At 42.5% G+C, this 13,954-nt stretch overlaps 1 protein-coding gene across 1 annotated transcript in view; it reads left to right on the forward strand.

Annotated features, from left to right (window-relative positions):
• Mdn1 (midasin AAA ATPase 1) overlaps positions 1 to 13,954 on the forward strand; it is a 147,124-nt gene that overhangs the window by 92,560 nt on the left and 40,610 nt on the right. The window contains exons 54-67 of the mRNA XM_059254075.1: positions 774 to 931; positions 1,116 to 1,236; positions 1,486 to 1,696; positions 2,033 to 2,261; positions 2,542 to 2,662; positions 3,311 to 3,481; positions 6,313 to 6,527; positions 6,888 to 7,275; positions 7,817 to 7,926; positions 8,784 to 9,489; positions 11,904 to 12,065; positions 12,197 to 12,470; positions 13,031 to 13,266; positions 13,678 to 13,773. Coding sequence (XP_059110058.1) covers positions 774 to 931; positions 1,116 to 1,236; positions 1,486 to 1,696; positions 2,033 to 2,261; positions 2,542 to 2,662; positions 3,311 to 3,481; positions 6,313 to 6,527; positions 6,888 to 7,275; positions 7,817 to 7,926; positions 8,784 to 9,489; positions 11,904 to 12,065; positions 12,197 to 12,470; positions 13,031 to 13,266; positions 13,678 to 13,773 — 3,198 coding nt within the window. The remainder of the gene's footprint in view (positions 1 to 773; positions 932 to 1,115; positions 1,237 to 1,485; positions 1,697 to 2,032; positions 2,262 to 2,541; positions 2,663 to 3,310; positions 3,482 to 6,312; positions 6,528 to 6,887; positions 7,276 to 7,816; positions 7,927 to 8,783; positions 9,490 to 11,903; positions 12,066 to 12,196; positions 12,471 to 13,030; positions 13,267 to 13,677; positions 13,774 to 13,954) is intronic.

Here is a 13,954-nt window from a genome sequence, read left to right on the forward strand (position 1 = left end):
TCTACCACTGAGCTAAATCCATAGCCTCCAAATACTTTTCTCAAAGGGAGAGGTTTACTTTGTGTATGTTCAATATGATTTTTGCCACCTAATCAGTTTGAATTTCAATTCAATAAACATAGTAAATAACATGTTATGAAAATAGCTTTAACCTCATGAAACTTCTAAATGTAACCACTAAAAGGAAAAAAATCTTAGTGAAACTATTTGTAAGATGCATAAATTATTGCTAGCTAGTTATAACAGTTAGATTTTGAAAATTAACAAGACAATAGACTAGATGAGGCTTCTTTCCCAAAAGAGCTGGGAACGTTGTATCAACAGCAGCTATTGGGGGGTGAAAATGGAGGTACTGGTGAAGTAAGCACTCAGAATAGCTACAGTTGCTTTTGTGATCATAAGTACAGAAGGGAAGATAGATACAGCACCGAGACCCCCAGCAGAGCAACTCCATGTACATTTGGTAGTGTCTAAGAAAACGGCAGCTGTACTGTAGAGAAGATTGCTTCTATGCTACATTAAAGTACAAAGAAGACCTTTGCTTGGTCTGCCAGTTTAGCCTTATACTACTCATGTTAGGCTCTCTTGGATTTTATTTCAGGTCAAACTGGTAATGAGTTGCCTTTGGTTTTTGAGATAAGGTCTCACTTTGTAGCCCAGGCTGGCCTTGAATTCAATCCTGCTTTCCCAAGTGCCAGGATTACTGTTTGTCCCACCATTCGCAACATGTATGTCTTTTACTGACTGATTGCCGTGGTTTATTTTGGTTTTAGATCTTAGGTTCTGTGCAGTGGCGGGACCGCTTTTGGATTGTGGCTGATACGGTGACAGTAGATGCCCCAGGTCTGGCTTTGCTTGCCCTCCACTGGCACTGGGTTTTGAAACATTTAATCCATCAGATCCCCCAACTCCTGGTGAATCATGAAGACAAGTAAGATTGCTATTTTGAATAGTAATGTTAATATCTGTAATGTTAAAAGATAAACGAGGATTTGAATTGAAAACTATTTCCTCTTGCTTTGGTATGTTTCCTTGGCATATTAGTAAATACAATAAAATATAAAAATGTAGAAGATTTCTCGTAGTGTCCAGCATTTTCCCTTTTTTCTTTGAAGATATTATAAAGAAGTACAGACTGTCTCGGAGCACATCACCAGTTGTCTGGGCACCCCAGCTGGCAGCTTTGCTGGCGTAAAGAGGCTGCAGGCGTTCCTGGGACGGCCATTTCCTTTTAAGGTACACCTGGAAATGTGGTCAATGAAACCCTGGGGTCCTCCTGGACCTGGAAGCTCAAGCAGACTTGCTTTTGCTCCAAAGTTAACCCTTCATTTCCTAAGACAATGCTACCTTCTATTCACGCCTGAGGCTGGGTAGAGCTTTATTACCTTACAGTCTGCCAGAGCAACTGGAGTATACAAACTGTGTAGACTACTGAAAAGAACTGCCTTTCAGCTCTTGAGCCGGCTCTCTTGGGTTTTATTTCAGGACAAGCTGGTAGTGGACTGTTTTTCACAGCTGCAAGTCCTTAGCAGAGCCCTTGCCATCAGAGAACAGCTGCCTGTCTTTGGGGAGTGTGGGTGGCAAGATGACATTAATCGTCTCCAAGTGGTTGCTTCGGAATGGAATTTGAAGAAAAGTCTCCTACAGGCCTGGGGATTGATCCTCAGAGCTAACATTCTGGATGGTGTCAATCTAGGTAATATTTTCTGGTGTTTGGTTTGTTGACAGTATCTTCTTCCCTGTTGCTCTTAAAGTTTTCCCCTCAGACTTTAGTCATTGGACTAAACTTCACAGATATCATTCAGTTACAGCATTAGAGGTATAGAAGTTAATATGATTTTACTAGGAAAAACTTAAAACCCATGTTGACCAGCCGGCTGATGAACTTTGGTTAATAATGGGTACAGCTGTGATCTCAGGTGTTGGGCAGCTAGCCTTGAACTCAGGTCGACCAGCTGGCTGATGAACTTGAGTACAGATTTGGACTCAGAGTACTTTGTTCTAATACATGTCTTTCTGATTGGAATTGAAGATGAATTGAAGACTCTTGTGAACAATCAGTGTTTCGAACTAAAATCCAGAGGACTTTCACGTGGCTTTCTGGAAAAAGCACATGAGACTTCTTCCGCATCCCAGCCAGACTTCAGCTCTTTAGTCCACCTCACCAGGAGTGTTCAGCTATGGCCTGCGACAGAGTACCTGGCTATGCTGTGGCAGTACAGAGTGACAGCTGATTTTGTAACCCAGGCTTGTCTGAGATGGTAAACACTTTTCCATTATTCTCTAGAGGGGGACAGATTCTCTTGCTACATTATCTTATGGATGTGTCTTGAGTGATTGCTGAGGCACAGAGAAGTCATTGCCGTTTTACAAGACAAATCTTCCAGAAAGGGCTTTGCTTGCTTTGGCTTCGTCCCTAAACCCATGAAGTGTCCCCCAGTACCATAGGCTCCGTGTGCTCCACTTTCCCTTATAAGGTAGCTCTCCAGTAGTTCCTTCATGGTTAGCACCCCATCCTCTCCCTGTTCATTTTTGGAATAGGTCAAGCAGACACCAGCAGATGGATGAGGAGATGAGTCATCACATCACATTTTGTCTCAAGCACACACCAATTGCACCTCAAAAGCTTTGGAATCTTTGGTCTTTGCTGCATTATCCCAAGGTAAAAACTAAAATCAAGAGGGAAGTAAAGCCTCCTCCTATCTTGGTTGATTAGATTCCTATGGCTGGTGCTTGCTGGGCATGGTATCGACTTTCAGAGTTCCATGTTGTAAACTTGGATTTTCAACTTCTGCTTTTAATAAAGGTATTATACAACTCCTGAGAGCTGGAATTAAAGGCGTGTGCCAGCACACCCACTGGCCTACAACTCTTAACACAGAAATATCCATTTGGTTTCCAATAAATGATGTAATAGTATTAACTGCTTAAAAATTCCTATTCTTTTTTTTTGAGGGGGGCAAAAAAAAGTCTTAGTGTTTTCTTGCCTCCCATGTTGAATGTGAAATGTGTTAAAATGTGGTTAATATAATTAAGTTAGAACATGCTTAACTTTTTAAGTCATGTTTAATGTATTTCCTTTGCTAATGTTACAATTGTGTGAATTATTTTACTTTCTGTACAAGTTTATAAAGCATCCCATCTTAGTTTATAAAAGTACAAACAACCTACGTAGCTTCACCAAGATAACTGAGGGCATTGAATCCGGAAGTTTAGGGTTAGTACCTTTTACTGGGTATTGAAGGGTGTTAGATGGCGGACTTGATGACTTGACTGATGGAAACTTTTTCAAATATTCTTTTACCTCTAGCTGTCTGCTGAAGAGGTTTCTTGTTTGTGGTCAGAGTTATTTAACTCTACATTTGGGTCTTTCTGGAGCAGTACAGTTACCACAGATCTAGAGTATTGGCTGACATGGAACCCTCTGCCTAATACACAGCAGCAGGAGGTGCCCAAGTCCCGATTGGACTCCACACTGAAGGTTTGTTGGCATAAAAATCCTAAAGTGCCTGTTCTTTCTGTGAAGCGATTGACTACAGAGGGGATTGTGATAGTCTGTTTTCTGGGGATGTTAAGCATCCTGTCCAAATCATGAATAATTTATGTAATTTTGAGTTAAAGTCACAACAATTTTCTTTAAAAAGTCATTTAGTCTTGCTGTGTGTGGTAGTACATACCTGTAGTCTCAACATTCAGGAGAACAAAGCAAGAGAATTACACATTCAAAGCTAGCCTGTGCAACATGTGTCCTAAGACACCAAAGTCTCTAATTTATCCCTAATCATAAAATAAAGTATCCTTGCATTTACTTACATTTCTAAGAATGCTTTCTTTGTTCGTAAGTATGATATGAAAGTGTGTCCAGCTTACTCTTATTTTTATTTAAGCATACTAGAATTTATTTACTTTTTTAATTTTTTGGTTTTTGGAGACAGGGTCTCACTAATAGCCTTGGCTGGCCTGGAGCTCACTATGCAGACCAGCTAGCCTTGAACTCAAAGAGATCCAAATGCCTCTGCTTCCTGTGTGCTGGGATAAAGGCATGTGCTACCACACCTGGCCAAAAAAAAAAAAAAAAAAAAAAAAAAAATTTTAATCTTTGTGTTTGGGAGGGATTGGAGTGTGGAATGTGCATGTGAGTACAAGTACTCAGAGGTTATCAGATCCCCTGGAGTGGAGTTACAGTGAGCTACCATGTGGGTGCTGGGAACTGAACTCGGGTATTCTGGAAGAGTAGTGCACACTCTGAACTGCTGAGCTTTCTCTCCAGCCCTATTTACTTACTTTCTAGTTAAAATGTTGGCTTTTATTACTCCCCCTGACTCCTTTCTTTTAAAAAGAAAAGTTGCATTGATTCTGTGTAAATTAGTCTTTTTCTGGGTGTTACTATAAGTAAGTTACTAGAATTAGTATTTTAACCCTTAATCAGTACAGTTGCATGTTATAAAAATAAATACATATACACATAAAATTAAGATTTTATATATATATATATATATATATATATATATATATATATATATATATATATATATATATGGTGTGTTTATTTTTACTAGTTCTTACCAGATTGCCTAAAGATTTTTGCGTTTTACTTTTTTAAGTATGCAAAGAATTAATGAAGACAGAAATCCTGAAGTCCTGGGTCACCTGTTTTAGTTTCTTTTTTGCTGCTGTGAGGACAAAGCAACTTAAGGAAGAAAACTTTCTTTTAGCTCACAGCTCCAGGGGACAGTCCATCATGGCAGAGAAGTCACAGGGATAAGAACTGAGGAAGCTACTCACATTAAGAGGCAGAGATGGAAGAATGCATGTATGCATGGTCATGCTCAGCCTGCTTCCTCCATTTTACACAGTGTGGGATCCCCCACCCACAGTCAAGATAGTCCATTAACACAGTCAGCATAATTTCCCACAGGCGTGCCCAGAGGCCATTCTCCACAGTTGACATTTAACAGAACTGACATCACTCCAGCACAGAAAGGTTCAAGACTGAATCTGTCCCCATACCCTTACTATGTAGGTGTTACCATGTCTAATTATTACCAGTGCTTGATTATCACTTGTATTGTCTTCGATAAGTCTTAAGATTGTACATCTCTTCATGTGTTATCCATTACACCCTACTGACCATGGTCCTGGGAATCAAACTCCTAGCCTTGTGTGTGCTGGGTACTACTGAGTAGTACCTCCAGCCCTTAGCTGATCATTTCACTCTATGGACTTTTCAGTCTTACTCATTTTCTTTTTTTTACTTTTTATCGAAAATGATTTTTTTTCCATACAATATATTCTGATCAGTTTTCTCATCTCCCAGGTCCTCTCTACCTCCCAACTCTTACAACTCCATGCCTCCTTTCTTCTTCTTTAGAAAACAAATAAGTAAATAAAAGAACAAACAAACCAGAATAGAACAAATAGGAGAAAAAAAGAAAAGAAGAAAAAGCACCAGAAACACACACATATACAGACATGCAATGAAACTTAATTTTCCAATTAGAAAACATACTGGCTTAAATATCATTTTGTTATTGAAGATCTTTTCATGGTTATCAATATTAATACTTTCCCAGTATGGCCAGAAGTATGTTTCTGATTTTTTATTATCTTTAAGGTTTGATTATTTCGTGACACTCAGTGTTATGATTTCAGGTATACTAGTCTCTTCCATTTTTCTGACTTTTGTATTAAACACTTAGAAATGACTTCTTTCATTAGTTGTAGGGTAAAATGATTACCATTTTCTCCTGTATCTTTGTGTTACATTTAAGTTAATTTTATCTGTATGTCTTTTTATTTATTTGTTATTATGTGCATGTGTGTTTGCCTGAGTGAGTTTACATGCACCATGTGAGGAGGTCAGAGGGTGTGTTGTCCCCCTGGGACTGGAGTTCCAAGCATTTGGGAGCTGCCTGTTGTGGGTACTAAGAAAGGAATGTGCTCTTAACTACTTGGCCATCTCTTCAGCCACCTTATCTGTGTATCTTGTTTGTTTTCTGAGGTAGGGAAGCAGTTTTTTCTCTTAGTCTATAAATGATGGATCCTGCCCGTTCTTGTTTGAAGTGCCACCTTTACTGAAAACCTCTCTCAAAGCCTCTGATGATAAACTTCATGGATTTCCAAGAGTTGTGTAGCATGTACTGTTTTCTCTATCCTGTATTGACTACCTGACCCTTGCTGTGCATGGCTATTCTGTGTCTTACATGGACAGTCCGAGGACAGTTTGACAGACTTTGTGTCTCCTCTATTTGTCTCCCGTCTCCTTTGTCTGCTTCTAGCTCTGAGTTACTTGGTTCTCCTCTCGTTGCTCAGGGCCCTGGCAGCCTCTGCAGAGCTGTGTTCTCCAAGTGCTGCTTCAGTGTATTAACAAGCAGCAGCAGAGCAAGCCACTGGGACGTAAGCGGCCTACCCCTCCTGTCTTCCTCACATGTCACCCTGGGAGAGTGGGTTGAGAGATCCCAGCAGCTCCAGGATATCAGCTCGTTGCTGTGGACCAACATGGCTGTGCCTTCAGTAGCAGAATTCAGGTATTTCTCCCCCTGGAAGTAGTCTGTAATGCTGTTGTCTGCTTCCCACCATGTAGCAAGGGCTCATTCAGAACTTCCCTCTGAGGCATAGATACCTGATGCTGGTAAGTGAAGGTCAGGGTGGTTTCTGTATAGATTAGCTTGCTTGCGATTCATATCAGGCTACTGTGAGTTTGAGTCCTGTATTTTAAGAATATTTGAGCCAACACGTTCTAAATAGAAATTCATGCAAGATGATATGAGAAATTCACCTCTAAATATCAACAGTCCGTGGTTAATATTTCCTGAAATGAAAGTGTATATTCAAGGAGGTTGTTTGATTCACTGGGCCTCTGTAAGTGCTGTGTTGTGTCCCCACAGACGCACGGACTCTCGGCTCCAGGGGCTGGTCCTGTGCTGGCACCTGCTCGGCCTCACAGAGCTGCTTCCAGTGCACCAGCGGCAGAAGTATGTGCAGAACTGTGAACATCTGCTGCTTGGGGATAGCCAGGCCTTCCAGCATGTGGACCAGACTCTCGGGAACGTGGGTGCTCAGGAGGCACTTCCCAAAGAACTACTCTGTCTCTTGCGCACCTCCCTGCACTACTTTTTTGGTGAAGGGGAGAGTAAGCAGAACCTCCCTGAACCAGCCCAGCGTGGGAGACTCTGGGTGAGCCTTGGCTTACTCCAGATTCAGACTTGGCTTCCCCAGGCACGTTTCGACCCTGCAGTGAAGAAGGCATATAAGCTCAAGTATGCCCAAGAGGAGGTAAGGGGCAGGTGTAGAGCCTGAGCTCCTGCCCTGGCTCGCGGAATTTGCTTGTAACTTACTCCTTTATTCCCTGTAAGGCTGCTAAGAGGGTGAGAGTTTTCATGAGTCTTATAAAAACTGCATTTTCTTCTAAGATTTCTGACTTGGCTTAGCAAGGGGAATGTAGGCATTGCCAGAAAAATAATGGAACAGTGTTCCTAGATTCTAGAGACTGAGTGTAATTCAGTAAGTATGACATTCTCTCCTCTTTGAACATCCAAACAAACTGAAGAAATTAATATACTAAGATAGTGGTACATGTACTGTATTTTGAAGAGGAGCTGATACAGGATGAAAGTTACGCTGTTGTAGGTAGACAATAGTTAGTGGCATGAGTAATGTAGTTTCTTTCACCTAACAGCTTTGAGGTGAGTGGTCCAGGTCTTTGGGTCATTCAGATCCCCATCCTCTCATTGTAACCATACTCAGAACATTGTCCTCAAGTGCATGGTCACAGCTGTGGCCACAGAGGACTGTTTGTTGTTTGCTTTTCCATTAGTTAGGGCAGCTGCAGTGTGAGTGGAAGACCCGGAACCTGTTGTCCCACCTACAAACTGGAAGAGACCTGGAAGACGAAACAGTTGTCAGCCACTCTCATCCACACATCAGGTAAGAGTTTGTGTTGGGGGTGAGAGGATACTGACCTCTTGTTTTTAAAAAAGATAGTATGAGATTGACTGTTGTATTATAATTATGTTAATATGGTAGTGATGTATATCTCAGCTATATGACCAGTTAGATCCCAGGTCCTTCTTTGTGGTCAGGAAAAAGGTATATTTGAAAGGAGGAAAAAGATACTGAAGGTTGGACTGAAGAGATGACTCAGTGGTAAAGAGTATGTACTGTTCTGGCAGAGGACCCAAGTTCGATTCCCATCACTCACGTTGACAGGCTCACAGCCATCTGTAACTAGCTCTAGGGTATCTTAATGCCTCATGCCTCTGGCCTCAACAGGTACCCTCACTTAAGTGAACATACCCACATACAGACACACACATGCACAATATACAAACACACAATTAAAAGTAAATCTTTTTTTAAAAATGCTATTGAAGGCCCCTTGGTGGTGCCTTTAATCCCAGGACTAGGGAGGCAGAGGCAGGCAGATCTCTTGTGTTCGAGGCCAGCCTGGTCTATGGAGTGAGTTCCAGGAATACCAGGACTACACAGAAAAATCCTGCTTAATGCCATCCAGCCTCAGTGTCCATAATAGCAAAGGCGGACTGTTGTCTTAACCTGTGTGAGTGAGCTGTGACAAGGCTTTGATGAGATGTATTTAAAGTGTTTGTCAAGCAAGTGTGCTACTCTATGAATGCTTAAAGATGTTACCCAGTTTCATTGTCATTGCAAATATCACCCTCACAGTTCTTAGCAGCTAATGTCTTCATTCTCTTCCTATTTGAGGGCCCAATCCAGATTTGCTGCTTTTCTAATAGCATTTATGTGTTGTGTTAATTTGCCTTCAGGTTACTTCCCCAAAGGATCAGTGAGCTGGAGAATGTAGTCCACAACCTGTCCAAAAAACAGGCCTTCAGACCTCACCTACCCAGTTATGAGTCCTTGGTGCAAGAGATCCACCACTACGTCACTAGCATCGCCAAGGTCACTGCTGTTCAGGACCTGCTCATGCGACTCCTTCAGGTGCTCCATACAGACGGATCAAGGTCTGCTCAAGTGCTCCAGAACCTTCTGAAGGAGGAGGCCTCTTGGCAGCAGTCACATCACCAGTTTAGGAAGCGATTGGTAGAAGAGTATGCCTTGTATCCAGACACTGTTACCCCACTACAGGCATCCATCTTGCAGTTACAGCATGGCATGAGGCTAGTGGCATCTGAAGTCCATGCCTCCCTGCACAGCAGTGTGATCAGTGCAGAAAATCTGGGGTCCCTGGTCATGGCTGTGCTAGCTTTCCCATCTGTGGGCCCCACTTTCCCTACCTACCATGCGCATGCAGATGCCTTGTGCTCCGTGAATTCAGTGGAAGCTCTGCAAGGTCTTGGGAAACTGATGGTCAAGCGTTCAGGAGGAAAGGAAAGAGAAGGCAAGAGCCAGCAACCTTACCCTACCCGGGAGCAGTTACTGATGAATGCTCTCCTTTACCTGCGCTCCCATGTGCTGTACAAAGGCGAGCTGGACCAGAGGGCCCTGCTGCTCTTCAGACATCTATGCCAAGTAAGCCTGTCGCTAAGAGGCCTATCTGCTATGGTAGAGAATGGTTGGGAAATAGGTTTTCATCTGTCTGATGCTTTCCTTTTCTCCTTTGACTACAAAGTGTATGGGAGGTGGGAGCGGAGGGTATGCTTTTTTTCTAGCTGTTTTGTTGGGGGTTTTTTGAGGGTTTTATTATATATCTCTGGCTGCCCTGGCACTCATTATGTAGCCCAGGCTGGCCTCAGACTTTTGCTACTTATTCTGCCTTATCATCTTGAATAGTTAGATTGCAGACATGTACCAGCATAGCATGCTTGCCCAGCCTCCTTCAATCTTCAAAAGATTAACTAGGCCCTCCTTTGTGGTGTATATTTACAAGCATTTTTCTTTTAAAATAATATGCCTCAGGTTTACAGATTTTTATTTGTAGCAACGGCTTGCTAAAGAAATTAATATTTTATCATAGTGACCCAGTACTCAGCAACTAAAAGAATATGCTGGTCAGGGTCAATTCTGGACTGTTCATGGAGCCTGATACTTACCCTTGGATTGCTAGAGCTATAAGACTCATAGCAAGGCACTAGTGAGTCCATCTGCTTAGTATTCAAACCTAACAGCACTTGGTGGTCATTCCTGCTCACTGTATTATTTATCTGTCATATATTTCATTGCTAACGTTCTTAATATGTGCATGCCATTAAGTTATTTAGCATATTTAATATTTTATTTACTTTTTTTTTTTTTTTTTGGTTTTTGGTTTTTGGTTTTTAGAGACAGGGTTTCTCCGTGTAGCTTTGTGCCTTTCCTGGAACTTATTTGGTAGCCCAGGCTGGCCTCGAACTCACAGAGATCCACCTGGCTCTGCCTCCCAAGTGCTGGGATTAAAGGCGTGCACCACCACCGCCTGGCTTTATTTACTATTTTGGAGGGGAAAACAGTAAATCTCATAGTAAATAGTCTTACATCTTTGGTTAACTTAGAGACCAGGATTATAGGACACTGATTAAACCTGTGCTGGAGGGCTAGCTCAGTGAGTAGAGTGCTGGCCCAGCACACCATAGGACCTAAGTCTGATTCCTTAGCACCTCCTAAACCAGAGTGCTTCTATACAGGCCTGTCATGCCAGCAGGAAGATCAAGAGTTATCCCAATCTCAGCCAGCGCCTGACTCACCTGTCTCAAGTCCCATTAGCTCTTTATCTTTAAAAAAATAAATAATATGGGACTGGAGGCATGGCTTAGCTGTTCTTCCAGAAGACCTTGGTTTGGTTCCCAGCACCCACATAGCCTCTTACAACTGCTTGTAACGCTGTTTCAGGGGATCCAGCCCTCTCCTGCCCTCCTAAGGACACAAGGCATGCACATGGTGCACATACATGCATACAGGAAAAACATTCAAACACATAAAAATGGAATCTTTAGAAATATATTTAAACCTACTTCTTAGGCTTTTAATTTAATTATCTTTCTTTAATGATAAACCCTCAAAAATAATTGGTGGCAACACTTGGGCGCACACTCATTAGTTCGAGCATTTACAGAGTAGAGGCAGGAGGATCAGGAGGAGTTCAAGTCCAGCTGCACTACATAAGGAGTTTGAGGATAGCCTGAGATACTTGAGAGTATTTCAAAAATAGAAAAGAAGAGGTTGGAGAGGTGGCTCAGAAGTTAAGAGCACTGGCTGCTCTTTCCAAGGACCTGGGTTTGATTGCCAGCACCCATGTGACATCTCATAACCATCCTTGACTCCAATTCTAGGGAATCCTTCTCCCTCTTTTGGGCCTCATTGGGCACCAGGTACACCCAGTGCACAGGCATGCAGGCAAGAAAAACATCCATACATGTTTAATTAAATTGTAATTTTAAAGGACTTACATAAAAAAGAAAACCAAGCAAAAAACCCATTTGATAGTCTGTTGGTTTCCTTCATTTAATACATTTTTTTGTTGTTGTTGTTGGAGACGGGATTTCACTGTAGCTCTAGCTGGCCTGGAACTCACTATTTAGTCTGCGCCTCTGCCTTTCATCATGTATAGTTTTTGCCAATTTAAGGACCTAAATCTGAGAGAGCAGGGCATTCAAGAAGTGTCTAGCATGGTTTGATGTTGAACCCTAGGCCAGCTTGCTAAAGTGCCACTAAGTGCACTCCTTGTCAACTCCCCCAACCCCTTGACAAAAAGGGCACGAGGATCAGCTGCACTGTAGCAGACTTGTAAACCTTTGAAATTGTAACAGTGCAGAAGCCAGGAAAATGATGAAGACCTTCACACAGCTTGAAAGGAAGCTTATTTGCTCTCTGCTAATGGGATTTTATTTCTTAGCTGTTGGCTTGTGTTTGGGGGCCCATGGTACTTTCATACTTGTGAGAAGCTAAGATTGATGAGTCTTGCCTATGTCTTGTGAATGCTTCCTTTTTCTGCCCATGTAACTTTTCAGGAGATCATCAATGAGTGGGATGAGCAGGAACGCATAGCCCAAGAGAAGGCAGAGCAAGAGAACAGCCTGTACAGATACCGGAGCAGGAGCTGCAGGACAGCCCTGAATGAGGAGGAGGAAGACGAGCTCGAGCTCAGGAAACTGTTCCCACTGCATGAAAAGGTAGCAGGATCTGTTCTGTAGTTGTGTTAGCATTCAGTGTTTCATCGTAATGGCTCTGTTCTCCTATGGTTCACACTCCTCCTTCATTTTCTACGGAGTGTAATCAAGTGAATTGTTCTATTGCTGTTTAGGACTTTGCAGATATTTTGATAGAACACACACTAGAGGAGAAAGAAGGAGCTTCAGATGGGCAAGAAGAGGAGGAAGCCGCAGACCCAGCTCTCCTGTCCCAGAGTTCAATGCAGGCAGTGATGCTGATCCATCAGCAGCTGTGCCTCAGCTTTGCACGGTCCCTTTGGTACCAACAGACTGTACCACCGCATGAAGTGAAGCACTACCTCAGCCTGTTTCTGTCTTGCTATCAGACCGGAGCATCTCTGGTGACACACTTCTACCCTCTGATGGGTATGGAAGTTCTCGTTAATACACCTGGGAAATCAAAATGAGTAGATAATCTTGCCACTCTTAGAACTGTTAAGATAACAAAATTCCCATTTTCATTTAGTTCCCTGCTCCTAGTTCCCATAGCTTAAAAATTTGAGAAATTGATTTAAAAGTCTGCAGTGATACAGATGAGAAAAGATATGGACTTGATTTGTGTGGTGTTTTTCCTTGAATTGTTTCCACTTTTCCTCTCATAGTCTTCATGCTTTTCCAACAGATCCATGGGGATTGTTGTTGAGGTTCTGTTTATTTTTTATGATGCTAGGAGTACAACCTCAGCACCTCACATCGAGATGCATTCCCTGTCTCTAGCCTCATATATTTTTAAAACAATCTGAGACTCACAGAATCTGGTTTGATGTCAGTTGGCTGCATGAAGTTTCTAACATGGTCTCTTCAATGAACTCCATTGGAAAAAGGCTTGAGTCACAATTAGTTCATTGTTTCTGACATGTTCATGACTTACTGTTAAACTGGCTTATTGAGTTCACTGACTCTTCCACGATCTTGTCACTTCACAGGAGTTGAGCTGAATGACCAGCTCTTGGGCAGTCAGCTCTTGGCCTGCACTCTCTCCTATAACACCCTCTGTGGGGAGGCAACCTCAGACCTGACCATGAAGCCTGACGGGCCCTATGACTTCTACCAGCACCCCAATGTGGCAGAAGCCCGGCAGTGCCAACCTGTGCTTCAAGGGTTTTCAGACGCTGTCAATCAGTTGCTGGAGGAGTGGCCAGAGCACCCCGTACTTCAGCAGGTAGTGCAGCCAGCTAGCAAGGGTGAATTGCCCAAGGACCCAAATTTACCCAGATGTGGCCTCGGACTGTCTCCAGGGATGCTGACTTGCATGTTTGTACACAGAAACAATGGTTTACCGCTAACCCAGTAAGATGCTCCTCAGATACCTGCAGGAAGAACATGCCAGTTTTAGCAAATTTTATAGTAACTCTTAATATAGGAAATAATAAAGTCAGAATCAGTCTTATTTCCAGAATAATGCAACTTATAAAAGATTTCCTTCCGTGGGGTTCCACAGCCCTGAACGTTCACTTCCACAGAGTTTTAATAGGTATTTGTGAAACATAGACTAAAACTTCCTGTCTGGACTCTTCACTGTTGGTCACTGATAGTTCTACTGAGTTACCCGAGTCTTGTGTCTTTTTTTAAGCTTCTGGTCGTAATGGACAGAATCCGTGGTTTCCCACTTTCCAGTCCCATCTCAAAGCTCCTGAATGGCTTAGAGATCCTTCTGGCAAAGGCACAAGTAAGATCATTTCTTCTTCCTTGTTTTAGTTTTTGGTATTTTGACAAGATTTCCCTTTTGACACTCATGTTAGGACAGAAAGTAAAATTTGGTTTAGAGAAAGATGAAGATTCTTGGTCTTTCTGAGTTGGGGTGCGGTTGGTGCCAGTGAGCAGCTGTTTGGAGGTGGAGCCTGGTAGCC

The sequence above is a fragment of the Peromyscus eremicus genome, chromosome 2 (assembly GCF_949786415.1).
Source record: "Peromyscus eremicus chromosome 2, PerEre_H2_v1, whole genome shotgun sequence".
Taxonomy (NCBI): domain Eukaryota; kingdom Metazoa; phylum Chordata; class Mammalia; order Rodentia; family Cricetidae; genus Peromyscus; species Peromyscus eremicus.